The sequence below is a fragment of the Photinus pyralis genome, unplaced genomic scaffold, assembly GCF_008802855.1.
Source record: "Photinus pyralis isolate 1611_PpyrPB1 unplaced genomic scaffold, Ppyr1.3 Ppyr1.4_LG3b, whole genome shotgun sequence".
NCBI classification, from domain to species: domain Eukaryota; kingdom Metazoa; phylum Arthropoda; class Insecta; order Coleoptera; family Lampyridae; genus Photinus; species Photinus pyralis.
This window is the reverse complement of record NW_022170510.1, coordinates 23627434-23641129: the sequence shown is the minus strand read 5'-3', so window position 1 is coordinate 23641129 and position 13696 is coordinate 23627434. Positions and strand designations below refer to the sequence as shown.

Below are 13696 nucleotides of genomic sequence, written 5' to 3'. Positions count from 1 at the left end.
GTTTTTATATCGCGAGTAAACCAACGCCCGTAATTAACACTCCCAACGAGTTACTGGAAATAAACAAACTCATAATTTTTTAGCCTGTCTGTTTTATTACATCGATTGCGTCTTTTAACCGGTGACCTTTTTTAAATCACCTACTAATCGTTAACTAGCCCAAAATAGGAATATTACACCCAAAATACACCTGAAATTTGTCAAGTTGATTTCGGAAATCGGCACTACCTGCAGTGTTACCATAATTCTCAGCACGGCTTGTAAATATAGAGCTTATATAGATGGTTGTGGTTTAATAAAGCTTTAAGGTTAGGTTTAAATTATGACAGTCGGTAATTCCATGTGGTGCAATAAAAGAGGTGAATTCATTACTGTTGAAAAAATCGAGACGACGAGAGACAATGAGATATTCAAGATGATTTTAATAAAAAATAAACGTACAGTTTTTTATAAGAGTCAATAATCTTGAATATCTCATCGTCTCTCGTCGTCTCGATTTTTTCAACATGGTAGCAGAGCGTGGTTTTTCTTACTAGCCATAAGTGCAACTAACTCATCTTGTTTTTCAATTCGCTGTCTTTGTCGCTTGTCTTCCGTTGTCAAAAGTTCCACTAGATTGTTGAAAGTTTGCTGGTTTTCTGACCTTGCCCACCAAGCTTGTCGTAAACCTTCGTGCAGTATTTAATACAGAGCGAGAAATACAAAAAAAAAATGTTTAGTGTGTTTGTGTGTAATGTATAATTAATATTTACATAATATTACCATTGTTTAGTTACGTTTATTCGTTTAATAAGTAATGCTAAATCTGGAAATGAAAACACCTCCTTTAGTAGATACCTTGCATCACTGTTTTGTATGATCAATCCGGTATAGCAAATATACCAATCCATGACTCCTCATCGTAAAAGAATGAAATAAGTTATACCAAAAATAATGCGGGAATGAAACTCATTCCAGCATCAAAATCGTTCCCAGAAGAACGACTTTCTATAATTATGCGAAACATAGAAAAATTATTCTACTAATCGTTCAAAAATGTCACATCATGTGAGTTGATTAAGATAAAAATATGAAAAATAACCACAGCGCCGCGTGTATTTTATGTAAATTGCTCAAGAAGAAGAGGTCTTAGCTAAAGCATTGTTATGTATTAATGGTGAAAGAGAGGTTTTTGGGTCATCAGTTAACCTTTACTAGTTATAACATAAGAAAAAGTAAATAAGCTGACAAACCTATTAGTCGAGTATAAAAGATTAATAAAAACGAGAAAAACCCGTTACAATAAACGCGGAGAATGTTAAAATGGTGAATCATAAGAATATTTTTATTATAGAATAGCCGTTAACACTTACCTTGAAAACTGAAATGCTTAGTATGTATAAGTAAACCTTATACGTAACAAGTGGTTAACCACTGTATCGAATATTAAATTATAAAAAAAATTGATATCATAGATAATTGTACTTACTAACTGTATACCAGCTTGCATCGAAAAATCTCTGTAAACAAAAACCATGGTAATTGGATATAAATTATTAGGTGGGAAACCGCTTTAAGTTGAAGATCGATTAGCTACATTTTAGTTTAATTAAATACTAGTTTTTCGGCGATTAATTAAATTAGATTTGGTTAAAGGCGACTATGACGATCCTTCATTTTAAGGAGCTACAAGCGTTGATTTTTTCTTTTCCGGGAACTGGAATTTTTGAGAATCACTGTTACAAATGTGGCAAACACCATTTGGTATACAAATATGTTGAAACTAGCTGAACTGATGCATACTGTTCACTGTTCCACAAGCTTGATTAAAATCCTCAATCTAATTGATGTTTTTGTGTGTTCTCATTCACATTGTGTTTTATGAGTGGCTTAATAATAATTAATAAATAATATTGAGAAGAAAACGAATTTTATTAACTTTAGAGCGAGTTCATAAAACAGTTTTTGGCATCACCAGGTCCATCAATCAAAAACAATTCAGCTCCAGATCCGTCAACCTCAAGTTTCCTTTTTAACAATGACATGGACGAAAGTCCTCAATTTTTGTGAGCAATTTAAATAAATCTAATTTTTTTCAAACACTCTCGCTCCGTAATAACGTCTCAAAAAATTATAATTAGGTTGGATATTGCGATCTCGAAATCTAAGGTAGAAAAGTCGCGACCCGCCGCACCGCCCTTCTAAAATACCTTCACAACCTCTTTTCGAATTACATCGAGTTACATTACTGGACTAGGCATGAAAACCAAAGACATACCAACAACATTTAATTTTTTAATGTAGTTCCCCTGCTTTTGAATACAGGTATAACGCTGTTTGAATAACATGTTTAATCCAGTTCCTCATAATGGCCCTCATCAGCTGCTATAACTGCGTCATTGTCCCAAAATTTTGTTTCTTTTGAGATTTGGGACCAAAAAATTATCACTGGATGCTAGATCCGGACTATGAAGCGGATGTTCATTTTCTTCGAAGCTACAGTAGCTTTTGAAAGTCTGAACTTGTGCACTGGATGCATTGCGGTAGAGCAGCAAGACACCTTGCGTCAGTTTTCCGGAGGAAACCAGATTCACGCAGCATACTCAAGCTTGGATCTATAATAAACGCATTATATAAGGTTAGCATGGTCTGTATGTTCGTGAAATTGAGTGTATTTCTGATAACGAAACCAAGAAGTTTGTAAAAATCATTTGTTAGGTATTCAATGTGTAAGTTGGTATTGAAAAACACGCCCAGGTCCTTAACGGAGGTGACTCTTAGTAAGACCTTTCCATTCATCTTCTAGTCAAAAAGTAAGGGATTTTTCGATCTAGTAAAAGTTAGGACTTTACACTTATCGATATTTAGTTTCGGTTTATTTTTGATACACCACTTAATTACTGAGTTAATATGCCCTCTTGAATATTTAAACAGTCACTTGCGGATTGCACTTTATTAAAAAGTTTTAGGTTGTCCGCAAATAGTAGTGCTTCCGAGTTTTTTATCACTCGGGGTAAATCATTTATGTATAAGAGAAACAGAAAAGGACCAAGAACTGTTCCCTGGGGAACGCCTGATGAGGGATAAAATTCGGCTGAATTCACACCATTGAATTTCACTCTTGTTTTACGGAGAGATAAATATGATTTCAGGAATTTGACGGTCGGATTTAAGAAGTCAAATTCTAAACCTCTGGCTTCTGGATTCCCCCCTTAAATCTGAAGTATACAGAATCAGGTAGCTGATATACTGTATTCGCAAATCTTAAAAATTCGAAAAATGTATTTATGGCAAATTTGCTCAGTTTAGTTTTTAAAAAAAGTGTTTACTTTAAAACAGCGCCTGGAGACATTCGTGTACCATCAGTTGGTATGATGGCAGTGCAGAAACACTACACCGATGATGTGGAGAAACTGGAGCATCACTTTATTTTCCACCCTCCACGCCCACTGACAAACAAACTGCTATCCATCGGTAGTAGCCCTGAGATTAGCTGCTACATGACTATAGAAATAGAAATTTAAAAAATCACGGCAACTCATTTGGTGAAGTTTCTGTAAAGCGAAAAAACAAAATGCAAACATTGGCATCAATGAGCACTTCCATCAAAGTGAGAAACAAGTTGTAAATCAGTATATGCATGATGAAAGCGCATTTTTGGTAATGCAGATCAGTATTTCATTAGCAAAGTTTAAAATTATCGATCTCACGAGTAATCTAACTCAAAATAGACTAGAGCCTGCACTACACTGCACTACGCAATAACAGAAAGCTTTTAGTGAAAATTTAAAATCTCTAGCAATTGTAATTGCTGAGATCTCAGCCAGGCAGTCAGCCATAACGAATATAATAGCGTATTTTTTTCCAAAAATGCGTTAAAAACGCGCGGATATAATCAGTGCCAATATTCCAGCGCTTCTTTTGCATTTTCAAACAGTCACATTTACAAAAAAATTCGCCAAAAATTTACAAATTTTTAAATCCGCACTGGCCTCTTATTCCGATAATCTACAATCTACATAACATCTACCATCTTACCTACAACAAACCTTATTCGTAGCTTTCAACATTTTTAGTTTGGTTTGATGATTCCCAAGAGGCTAACGAGACGAGCCTTTGCGAAAGTTTCGTCGAGTTTTGCACAGTACCAAACGATTTCGTCCCGCAGCAGTCTCAACTAAGAAAATGTTGGTATATATTGAGATTTCAGTTATTTAGTTCCCATTCAACAATGAAATGCAATGCAATGGATTCGTCAAAATATTCTAGGCGTATTTGATCCACTATACCTATTTTAGGTCCGTGAAGATGATCTGAAAGTTGAGCCAATTGTGTTATTTTACAATGTACCTGTTTGTTTTTAGTTGGTTTAGTTTAGTTTTGACAAGATTAACGTTAGTTTCTATTTGTCACTGATGTTATCTCAAAATCAAAAATTTCCCGGGCGTGCTTCACGTAACATTTGCTTGAATTGTTAGTTCAGAGGTGATTTTCCATAAAGTTGTGTAAGTTTCTGTAAGTTTTCATTAAACCGTAGTTTGGCTTCCTTGTGAAAAAAATTAAATCTTCCCTGGCATTTCGTTGAATACACTATTTGCAATTGAATGGTGTTAAGTTTTCTTAAAATCGTCGTTTGTTTCCCCCTCATTGGTAAAAAAATTGAGGTTTGTCCGGGAAAAGCCGCCAAAATTTACTGAACTACTAGAAAACAACGAAATGGTATCAATATTTTTTTCGAATAAATTCTTATCAACTGGATTGAGAGGAATTTTGTTCATAACCATTTGAAGATTGAATAAACCAGCGACTTTATACCCAAACACAAACTGTTAGGTGACTAATGAACCATGATTTGATTCCAAATGAAGTGTTACTAATGGTTATTTATAGCTGTAAAAAATTACTAATGTAGAGAAATTGTTTTATTGCACTATATGGTCAGGTCACAATAATACACGGGTCAGTGGTTTACAGTGCATAAATACTCGCTTAACCACGTTCAAAAGTAGAACGTTATTAAAATGTAAATAGCTCTCTTTGCATGTAACCTATTTCTACGTGATGATGGAGACTTCAAATTTCATAAAACATTTAATTACAAAGTAATTAGCTAATGTGATTATTATTTCCTCTACTTGACAAATAGGTTGTAGTTATAGGCAAGTAGGCAGCACTTTGGCCGATATAATTAAATTCTTTAATTGCGTATGCAGTAAGCATGAAATAATAAGACCATGCGTCGCATAAGATGAAGGTACCAAAAAATATTCGCTGTTTACTTAATCATTTTTGAAGATATTGAAGTATTTGTTACTCGGTAAAAACTACTTTTCCAAAAGCTTTATTTACCAACTAAGCGAGAATATGAGCACCATTTCATTTTTCCTAACCTTACAAATTACAATTGTCGTTTATGGTAATGTAGTGTGCGATCTTACAAAAGACGAACAGTTTAATTTCTGGTAATTGAAAAAGTATGTAACCAACAACTCAGAACTCAAAATTTGTACAAATGCATGATGCATTAATGTAGGACACCGCACTTCATTACCACAAATCTGGTCTATTCACTTGTTAACATGCTGTTTTTAATTTCAGGATCCAAATAGTTTATTCACATGTCCAAATGGTAAGTACATAATTTACATAACGTTACAAAATAAAAAGCTTACGTTACTTTCTATTTCTTCGGAGGAAGTTATATTGACACATTTCCTGGCTGTATGTACAATCTTTAATGTTCTAACTTGTTATATTATGTTATATTTAGGTTAAATAAGTAATTAATGTAGTCAGTTGGATAATCTCGTACACATCTTTTAATCTCAACATTTGCACTTTTAATAACTCGATCATGGGCACGCATAACCTTATTTTCTTTTACGGTACAGAACCTATTGCTGAATCATCTAATGACACTTGTAACACTATAGTAATATTAATCTAGATCATTTTTTGGTAATGTTTACGCACTACTTGGTCATAACCTTAATTTTAGTAGGTATGTTGCGTAATAACTGTAAAATATTAATAATAGTGTCTGATAGAAATGAAAGAAAAATTAAGGAAGAAATGATCTATGAAGTAACATATGGTATTTATTATGTTTATATTGAGTGGAAACAACAATTTTGTTTTGATCGCTGTGGGAACTGGGTTAAGTAGTTTCAATTCATTCAGCCAACATTAATATTCATGTCTGTGCAAAACTAGTGCGTAGCCTTTAATTTAAGTATGGATCTCCAACCATCAACAGATGCTTCTGAAAGGTATAGGGATTAATTCCACTAATTTACGACTTTTTTAAAAGAACAGGACTACAAAGCATAGCTTACGTGTTATTTATTGTAAGCGAATTCTGAAATGGTGCGTTTCATTATCCAGCTTGAGAAGCTTTGTGATACTTTGTAGATCTTATACTTAAATTATCAGTGTATATATACACAGCACCCCATGGGGTAAGGAATAATGGACCTGCAGGCTTAATTAGCCGTTATATAAAAAAAAGTTACTTGACAATTTTTTTCACCTATCGACTGAATAATGAAATAGTATTTGTATACGCGGGCTGCGAAAAGATTATTGATGGACATCTCCATTGTCGATAAACGTTTTGAGTAGAATAAGTAATAAAATCGAAGTTGTATAACGTTTATTTTTAAATTTTTCTGTGGCTATCCATTTCGGCAAAATGGCATCATCAGGCCTAGCTATAATATATCCATCCACAGGATATATAAAATATCTATATATATATATATATAAACGTTATACAACTTCGATTTTATTACTAATTCTGCGAAAAGATTGTTTGGTGTACTGAGAGAACAAGTTTTGGGCGAGGCGTAAGCCGAGGCAAAACTTCTCTCGAACTGCCCATTTCGCAGCCGATTACACAAAAAGGATTTTCTCTATACGCATACTTGCACACAGAAGTGTTGTGAGCTACTGGACTATAAAATGCATTTACTTACGTGATTATCAAATTACTGAGTCGGTAAATTTTGGATTCATACGATTCGATCGTATTGTATCATAATCAGCTTTGTTTTTATGAACCTTTCCTTTCCTTCCACTAGAAACTCGTGTACTTTTATTTCCTTGTTTTGAGAGGTTTTGTAAGATTTTGTGATAATTTTTGTCGAAACCTCAATTGGCAAAGAAAAATGATTTGCAAACTTTTTTACTTTGGTCAAATTGCCACTAAACTCCATAAGGCGACACACCACACGCTTGCATTTAAGTAAAGGCAACCTAACAGACAATATAACCGGATGTTACGTGTTCTAAATTATCGTGATAGTAACTCACCTGAGTACCTGAAACCGTCTTAGGTTTCGTCGAACGTAGACAATGGTTTTCTGTAACTTATTTAGGTAGGTGCCTATACTGCTCACACCAGCTTGATATATTAACCCGCCGACCGTACCGACCGCAACGACATCGAACTCTCCATGTTTAGGGCCAGATTTTATTGACTTTGTTTGCCATTTTATGTTTCTCGGGCGGTGTGGAGCCCTTAATTTTAGGTCTCCTTACGTACGAGCGATAAATTACAGTACTCGAGACCGAAAGTCCACGGGAACGTGTAACTGGTATTAGGGGATGTAATCTCCTGCGTTTTACAGAACCAAAAATATGAAGGCTCATTTTTGACCACACCAACAGTACGAAATCTTGTCGACTGTCTCCCCCCCCCCCCTTCCAGGGTCTTTCTGTACAAGTTAAATATCCATTCCTTAAGAACAACAACAACAATAATTGTTTACGTTTCTAGCATGACTAATTATTAGTCATGCTAGAAACGTAAATTAGTCGCCTTTAGTCTTGTTAAGATTTGTACCTATCATATTAGCGTAATTTAAAGTAATTTAGTATCAATTCTTGCTTAAATTTTTACTTAGTATCATTTAGGTTACATTCTCGCATACAATATCATAAAAACATCTACTTTTTCCGAAAAAAATCGGAAAAACACTTCGCCATGTAATATTTTAACAAGAACTATGCGTGCTGGTCCGAGTCGAAGACGAAATTAAAGCCTAGCTAAGATCGGTAGTTCCCTTATTATATGCGTCATGGGTGCAGAGAATCATTCATTAAAAAACAATTTAATATGAGAGAAATAAAATTAATTGAGAAACGCAATATTTGGGACTTTAAATTTAATGTAAGATTAATTTAACTAGTATTATAAAGGGTGCTCCTAATATGATGTACATACTAAAGGGACTAATTTTTTGGCTTACATTAGAATTAGAACGTTTCGTTGCCGATCTACAGGGTGTTATAGTTTCACCGTACACTTTACAAGTTAAACCTCTAATTTATAAACACATGCAAACACAAGATATATCAAATCCGAACTATCAAAACAAATATAAACAAAAGATTATCCAAATATAGCCAGGGCCTACTGGACCTTTTTAAAATGTTACTTTCATTGAGCTACCTAAGTAAAATTAATTTTAATATTTTTTCTTGATAACGGTCGCAAATACGAAAAAATTACAAGGGACCCAAAAGTTTCTAAATAAACCAGAAGAAAAATTTTTACAATCTACCATCGGTGTACACAAAAAAAAGTCCAGGGGTAGAAAATGAAACATCAACATGGCCTCTGAAAAAACCATCACCCTGTAGATTCTTACTACCATTGACATGACCAATCCAATGATGTAAGCCCTTCGGTGTAACATATTGTAAATCTGAGATACATATTCCAAGAACTACAGGAGGTATAAAGAAAAAATTTAAAAATCGCGAAGCGTTTGCGGACCTATGTTTATATCTCATAAAATGAGCCAACGAATTATCCCCCTCCATAGGTACAATAGGTACCTATTCTATCAATACTAGGTATGCACGAGTACAAACATTCTAAATTGCATATGACCTCACTGCTCAAGAATGGGACACGTTGAACTATAGAATCCCCCAAGGAAATCTCTTGTAATGATGAATAACATTAATAGTTTAATCAATCACTTAATTAAAACTTACCAACAAAATTCATACAAAGGGGATCGATTGTAATGCAAATCAAACACCCTCCTAAGTGTACTATATGGAGTCACTACTGTAGTTAATAACATTCTTCAATCCTCAAGGTATCTGCAAGGATTCCTGCTTATTTTAAGATAGCAGTGTTGGTGCGCTTAAAATTTTGAATGGCAAATTAAATTCAAGTGTGTGGATGAGAATTTTTACAACCCACCACTACACTTCCCAAACGGTCGTGTCAACAATGACAATGAAGAAACCTTTTGCAATGTTGCAATCGTGACTCATTCGTTTCTTATTTTTTGCCATTTAATAATCGATGATAGGTACCATCGTACGAATGGGCTACGAAGACATTGTTAACCGAAGAGAATTGCTAAGCGAGGATTTGTTACCTGCACCAAGTTACACTATTCTCATACCGAATCTAGGACTACGAAGGAGATCGTGTTAATTAACTAATATAACCAGAAGATTATACTAAAAAATTATTTACATTTGGAATGTGAGAATGAAAGCTAATGAAGAAATCATTTAACCGCTCCCTAAAATATCTAAATAACTGCGCCTTTCTTTGAAACGATTGAACTTGAAAGCATAAGAGAAACCCATAGTAGAATCTTTGATCATATGCATGATCTACCAAACCAACCCAACAGTCTTAGTTTTAAGTAACAATTCTCTTTTTTGGAATTTGTTTCTTTGTCCACATAGAAAGTTAACCGCATTGACATAATGACTATTGAACTTGAAAGTTTTATAAATTATTCTGCTATGAATCACTTTTATTAGCATATATGAGTATGTACCTAATGCAGGAAAAATGTTTATTCGATAATGGATTTTTACTTATGGCTATGGATGAGACCTTGGGTTTATTTTATTTTAAAGGAATAGAATTTTAGAACACGTTGTGACAAACGTGGGTTAATGATAATTCTTGATATTTTAAACATAGTGAAGAATTCAAGTGAAAGGTAAGCGTCCATGTATACTTGACCTTTTCAATTACGAGACAGTAATCTGGATATTCAAATTTGTCTATGCTTAGAAAAAACTTTGTTTGTGTCGTTTTAATGACAATTACGAATTAAAAGGTGCAGTTCAAATGCATAAATTTCCAATATGGTTCTGTCACCACCATTTTTCCTTCTTTTATGAAAAAATCAAATCTAACCCATTGCGAAATGTTTGTCCTCTATAACGGTTCCAATGTGATGGGACGTCGAATGCTAGTGCGTTCATTAGTCAATAATTTTTTGCCGCAGGCATCCTTTTCAAAGGCCACGCCACAAAGAAATTACTTTCGCAGTAAGTATATGAAAGGCCACATTTTCTATGAAATAACATCATCAAATGAGTTTAGGGAACTATAACCATTAATAGAAAAGTTATATTTTTTCTACATTCTTTTCATACGATGAAGGCAAAAACCTTACTTAGAATAACAGTAATTCTTTTGATGGATCATTTGGAACAAATTCTTGGCACATTCATCACATGATTACTTTTTTTTATATTCATAAAAAAAGCCGTCATATTGGATTGTAATTTAATTTACACTTGCTTCGATATTTAGCAGAAAACGACACCTAAAAAAATTGCTATTTTACCAGCTGAAGTTAATCGGCTTTTCCCTTTTTGAATTTGAATATATAGCTAACTATACAGTATGGGCCATTAGTGTATGGGTGGAAGATTGTGAGTTTATTAACGCGCATATTTAAAATTCATGGTGGGGGAAAGTTGAAGGGCTCTACAACCTAAAAATATTTTCAACGAAATTGCAATTGTTATACAGGGTGATTTATATCAAAGTTGCATTTTTTTAATGGAGCCCCTTGTATATTGTTACATATTTCGATTCCTTGGTCAATTTTAGTGTGACTATGTATTACACGTGATATCTAAAATGAGCCGTTTAGCCGCAATTTTTTCAAAAAGTAGATGTCCAGTAAAAAATGAATATCGCAGTTATCATAAAACTTAGAAGGCCGTGCCCGTTACTTTGCAGTGGTACTAATCATGAAATGCACAACATACGCCGAACGGCTAAAGTTAAACTTTATTTTATTTGTGTTCAAGAAATCATTCCGCAAATTTTCAAAATTTTGATCAAAGGCAACTTGATTTTTTTATATCATGTGTAATACATAAAGTGACACTAGAATTGACCAAGTAATCGAAATATGCAATAATATAGGGAGGTTCTATTTAAAACAAGTTAAAAAGTAATCGTAAACGATTTACATAAAGCGCATTTCCACTTGCATTCATTTCCCATTTGTAAGATGCAACTTCTATTAAAATCGTAAAAATCCGGCCAGAAATATGAAAGATAGCGTTGCACATGGGCAATCCATTTTTGACGTGCTACTTCAATTTCAGTTTATGAGAAGAATTTCATTTCAATGTTTTTCTAAACAAGGAAGTTGGAACTGCGCATGCGCAAACCTAAATTTTAAAACTAATGTTAGATTTTCCTTTGTTCCAAGCGCCTAAGTATCAAATTTCACTTAAATGCTTCCATAGATAAAAAAGTTGGCTCTGTGCATGCGCAAAATAAAATTTTGAAACTGGCGCTAGATTTTCCTTTATTCCAAGTGCCTATGTATCACATTTCATTTAAATTCTTCCATAAATAAAACAGTTGGCACTGCGCATGCGCAAAACCAAATTTTGAAATTGGCGGTTGATTTTCCTTTATTCCAAGTGCCTATGTATCAAATTTCATTCAAATACTTTTATAAGTAAAAAAGTTTGCAATTCGGTTTATAAATGCTCGAGATGCGAAAAGGGCACTGTGAATTTTGAATCGATTCGATTCAACTTTTGGCATTGCGTATTATATGGCTAAAGCTATGCCCATATTGAATTGCATGCAATTCAGTTCATAACTAACGGAGATGTAAAAGCGATCGAACATTTCTAAACAAAGTTATCGTTCACACGGACAGATAGATGGACAGACAGACAAAGGAACAGACGGACAGACCAACAGGCAAACGACAGATAGCAATGCAAAATTATAAACGATCTCTAGGATCGTTAATAAACGGCAAAAGTGTAAAATTATGGAACATGTAAAAAATGGTTTTTTTGTTTTTTTTACAATAACTTTTTTTGTAAGCGGTACAGAAAAAATGCCTTCCTTGGTACAAGACTCGACACCATAACGAACCAAATAGCGAAAAAAGTAGAACAATAGCTCTTAAGATAAAGAACTAGTAGCGTCGCAAAACGAGCGGACGGACCGACGGACGGACGGACAGCCGGACGGACGGACGGACAAAGTGGCCACAATAGCACATTTTTTTTTAAATTTTTGTTGAAATGCGCTAAAAATATAGCTGATATAAATCACTCTGTATAACAATTGCAATTTCGTTGAAGTTGTTTACGTTGTAGCCTTAAGGGTCCTTCAACATTCCCCCACTATGAATTTTACATATGCTCGTTAATAAACCCACAATCTTTCACCCACACACTAATGGCCCACCCTGTATATGTTTAAAAAGCAATTTTATCGTTTAGTGCCTATAGTTCTATTATTATTGACTTTAGCAAAAATGTGTAAAGAAAAAAGTTGGGGATAATTATGGGCTCAATAATGCAGTATAATCAAACTTTTTATTGAAGCTCTAGTTTTTCAGTTATGACATAAACCTGCGTTTTTTTTCTAATGGAAACCGTATTTGGCCATGACTTTATAAAAAAGGCTTTTTAGCGATTATAATAACATGTCACCTCACATACTTATTTTCATAAACATAGAATTATGGGCTTTTTTCGTTTGTAATGTTTAAATAGTGGGTTTATAGAAACAATGAAGAAATGTGCATAGTGTTTAATAATATAATTTAAGTTGTAAAATAAATTGTTGTAATCACGAAACTATGAACATGTTTATATTTGCATATTACAATATAGCTACAATTATTATTATTATAAAAATACAAACTTTATGCAGAAAATGACAAACGAAAACAAAGAATATTAAAACGTAAATAAAGTGGTGTTTCAAAAACACGAATTGCAGCATTGTTTAATATTAAGAATGTTCAAAAGGTTCTCCATGATGATAAATGCACAAACGGAATTCATTACTTGTCAGAATGAACGTCCATCAATATTAGCAAAAGTTTCTCGCACAGCTTCTCTAAGGTTTTTAAGTATGTCATACGATTTTTTTACAACTTGTTTTTAACCATTCTCAATAAATAAAAATCCAAAACAGAAAGACAGAAAGATCGGGAATCGAGCTGGCTAAGCAACAAGCGCGTTCCTTCCTATCCATCAATTAGGAAATACTTCGTTTAACTGATTTAGTACTGTCATTTGATTATGTGATGGTGCCCCATCGTGTTGAAACAATTTGAGTATATCATATTTTCAAAATCGTTCTGCGGAAAGTGAAGATAGAGATCGCCAGTTGTATCCTTAAAAATGTGTTGTCCAAGTATTGTTGAACCAATGATTCCGCGCTACACATTTCACACATTTCTTTGTTCAGCATGATGGGGATTTTCTTGGGGTCTGTTGGGTTGAGTTTTAGGTTTTTGTTTCTATTTGATCCAAATTAGCATCATAAAAGCTATCTCCACATAATCCCACACTATAGGGTTCGACCAGGGGTTCGACAGATACCTCATATGGATTCCCACTTCCCAGTAATGATTGACTTTCCACCCAACCACATGGCATTGCTACGCAC

The 13696-nt window shown here is 33.9% G+C and overlaps 1 protein-coding gene across 2 annotated transcripts in view; it reads left to right on the top strand.

The window, feature by feature from the left end:
* Positions 1-13696, top strand: part of LOC116167427 (sushi, von Willebrand factor type A, EGF and pentraxin domain-containing protein 1) — a 68868-nt gene that overhangs the window by 30626 nt on the left and 24546 nt on the right. For both annotated transcript variants that reach the window (XM_031482791.1, XM_031482789.1), the window contains exon 3: positions 5578-5608. In XM_031482791.1, coding sequence (XP_031338651.1) covers positions 5578-5608 — 31 coding nt within the window. The remainder of the gene's footprint in view (positions 1-5577; positions 5609-13696) is intronic.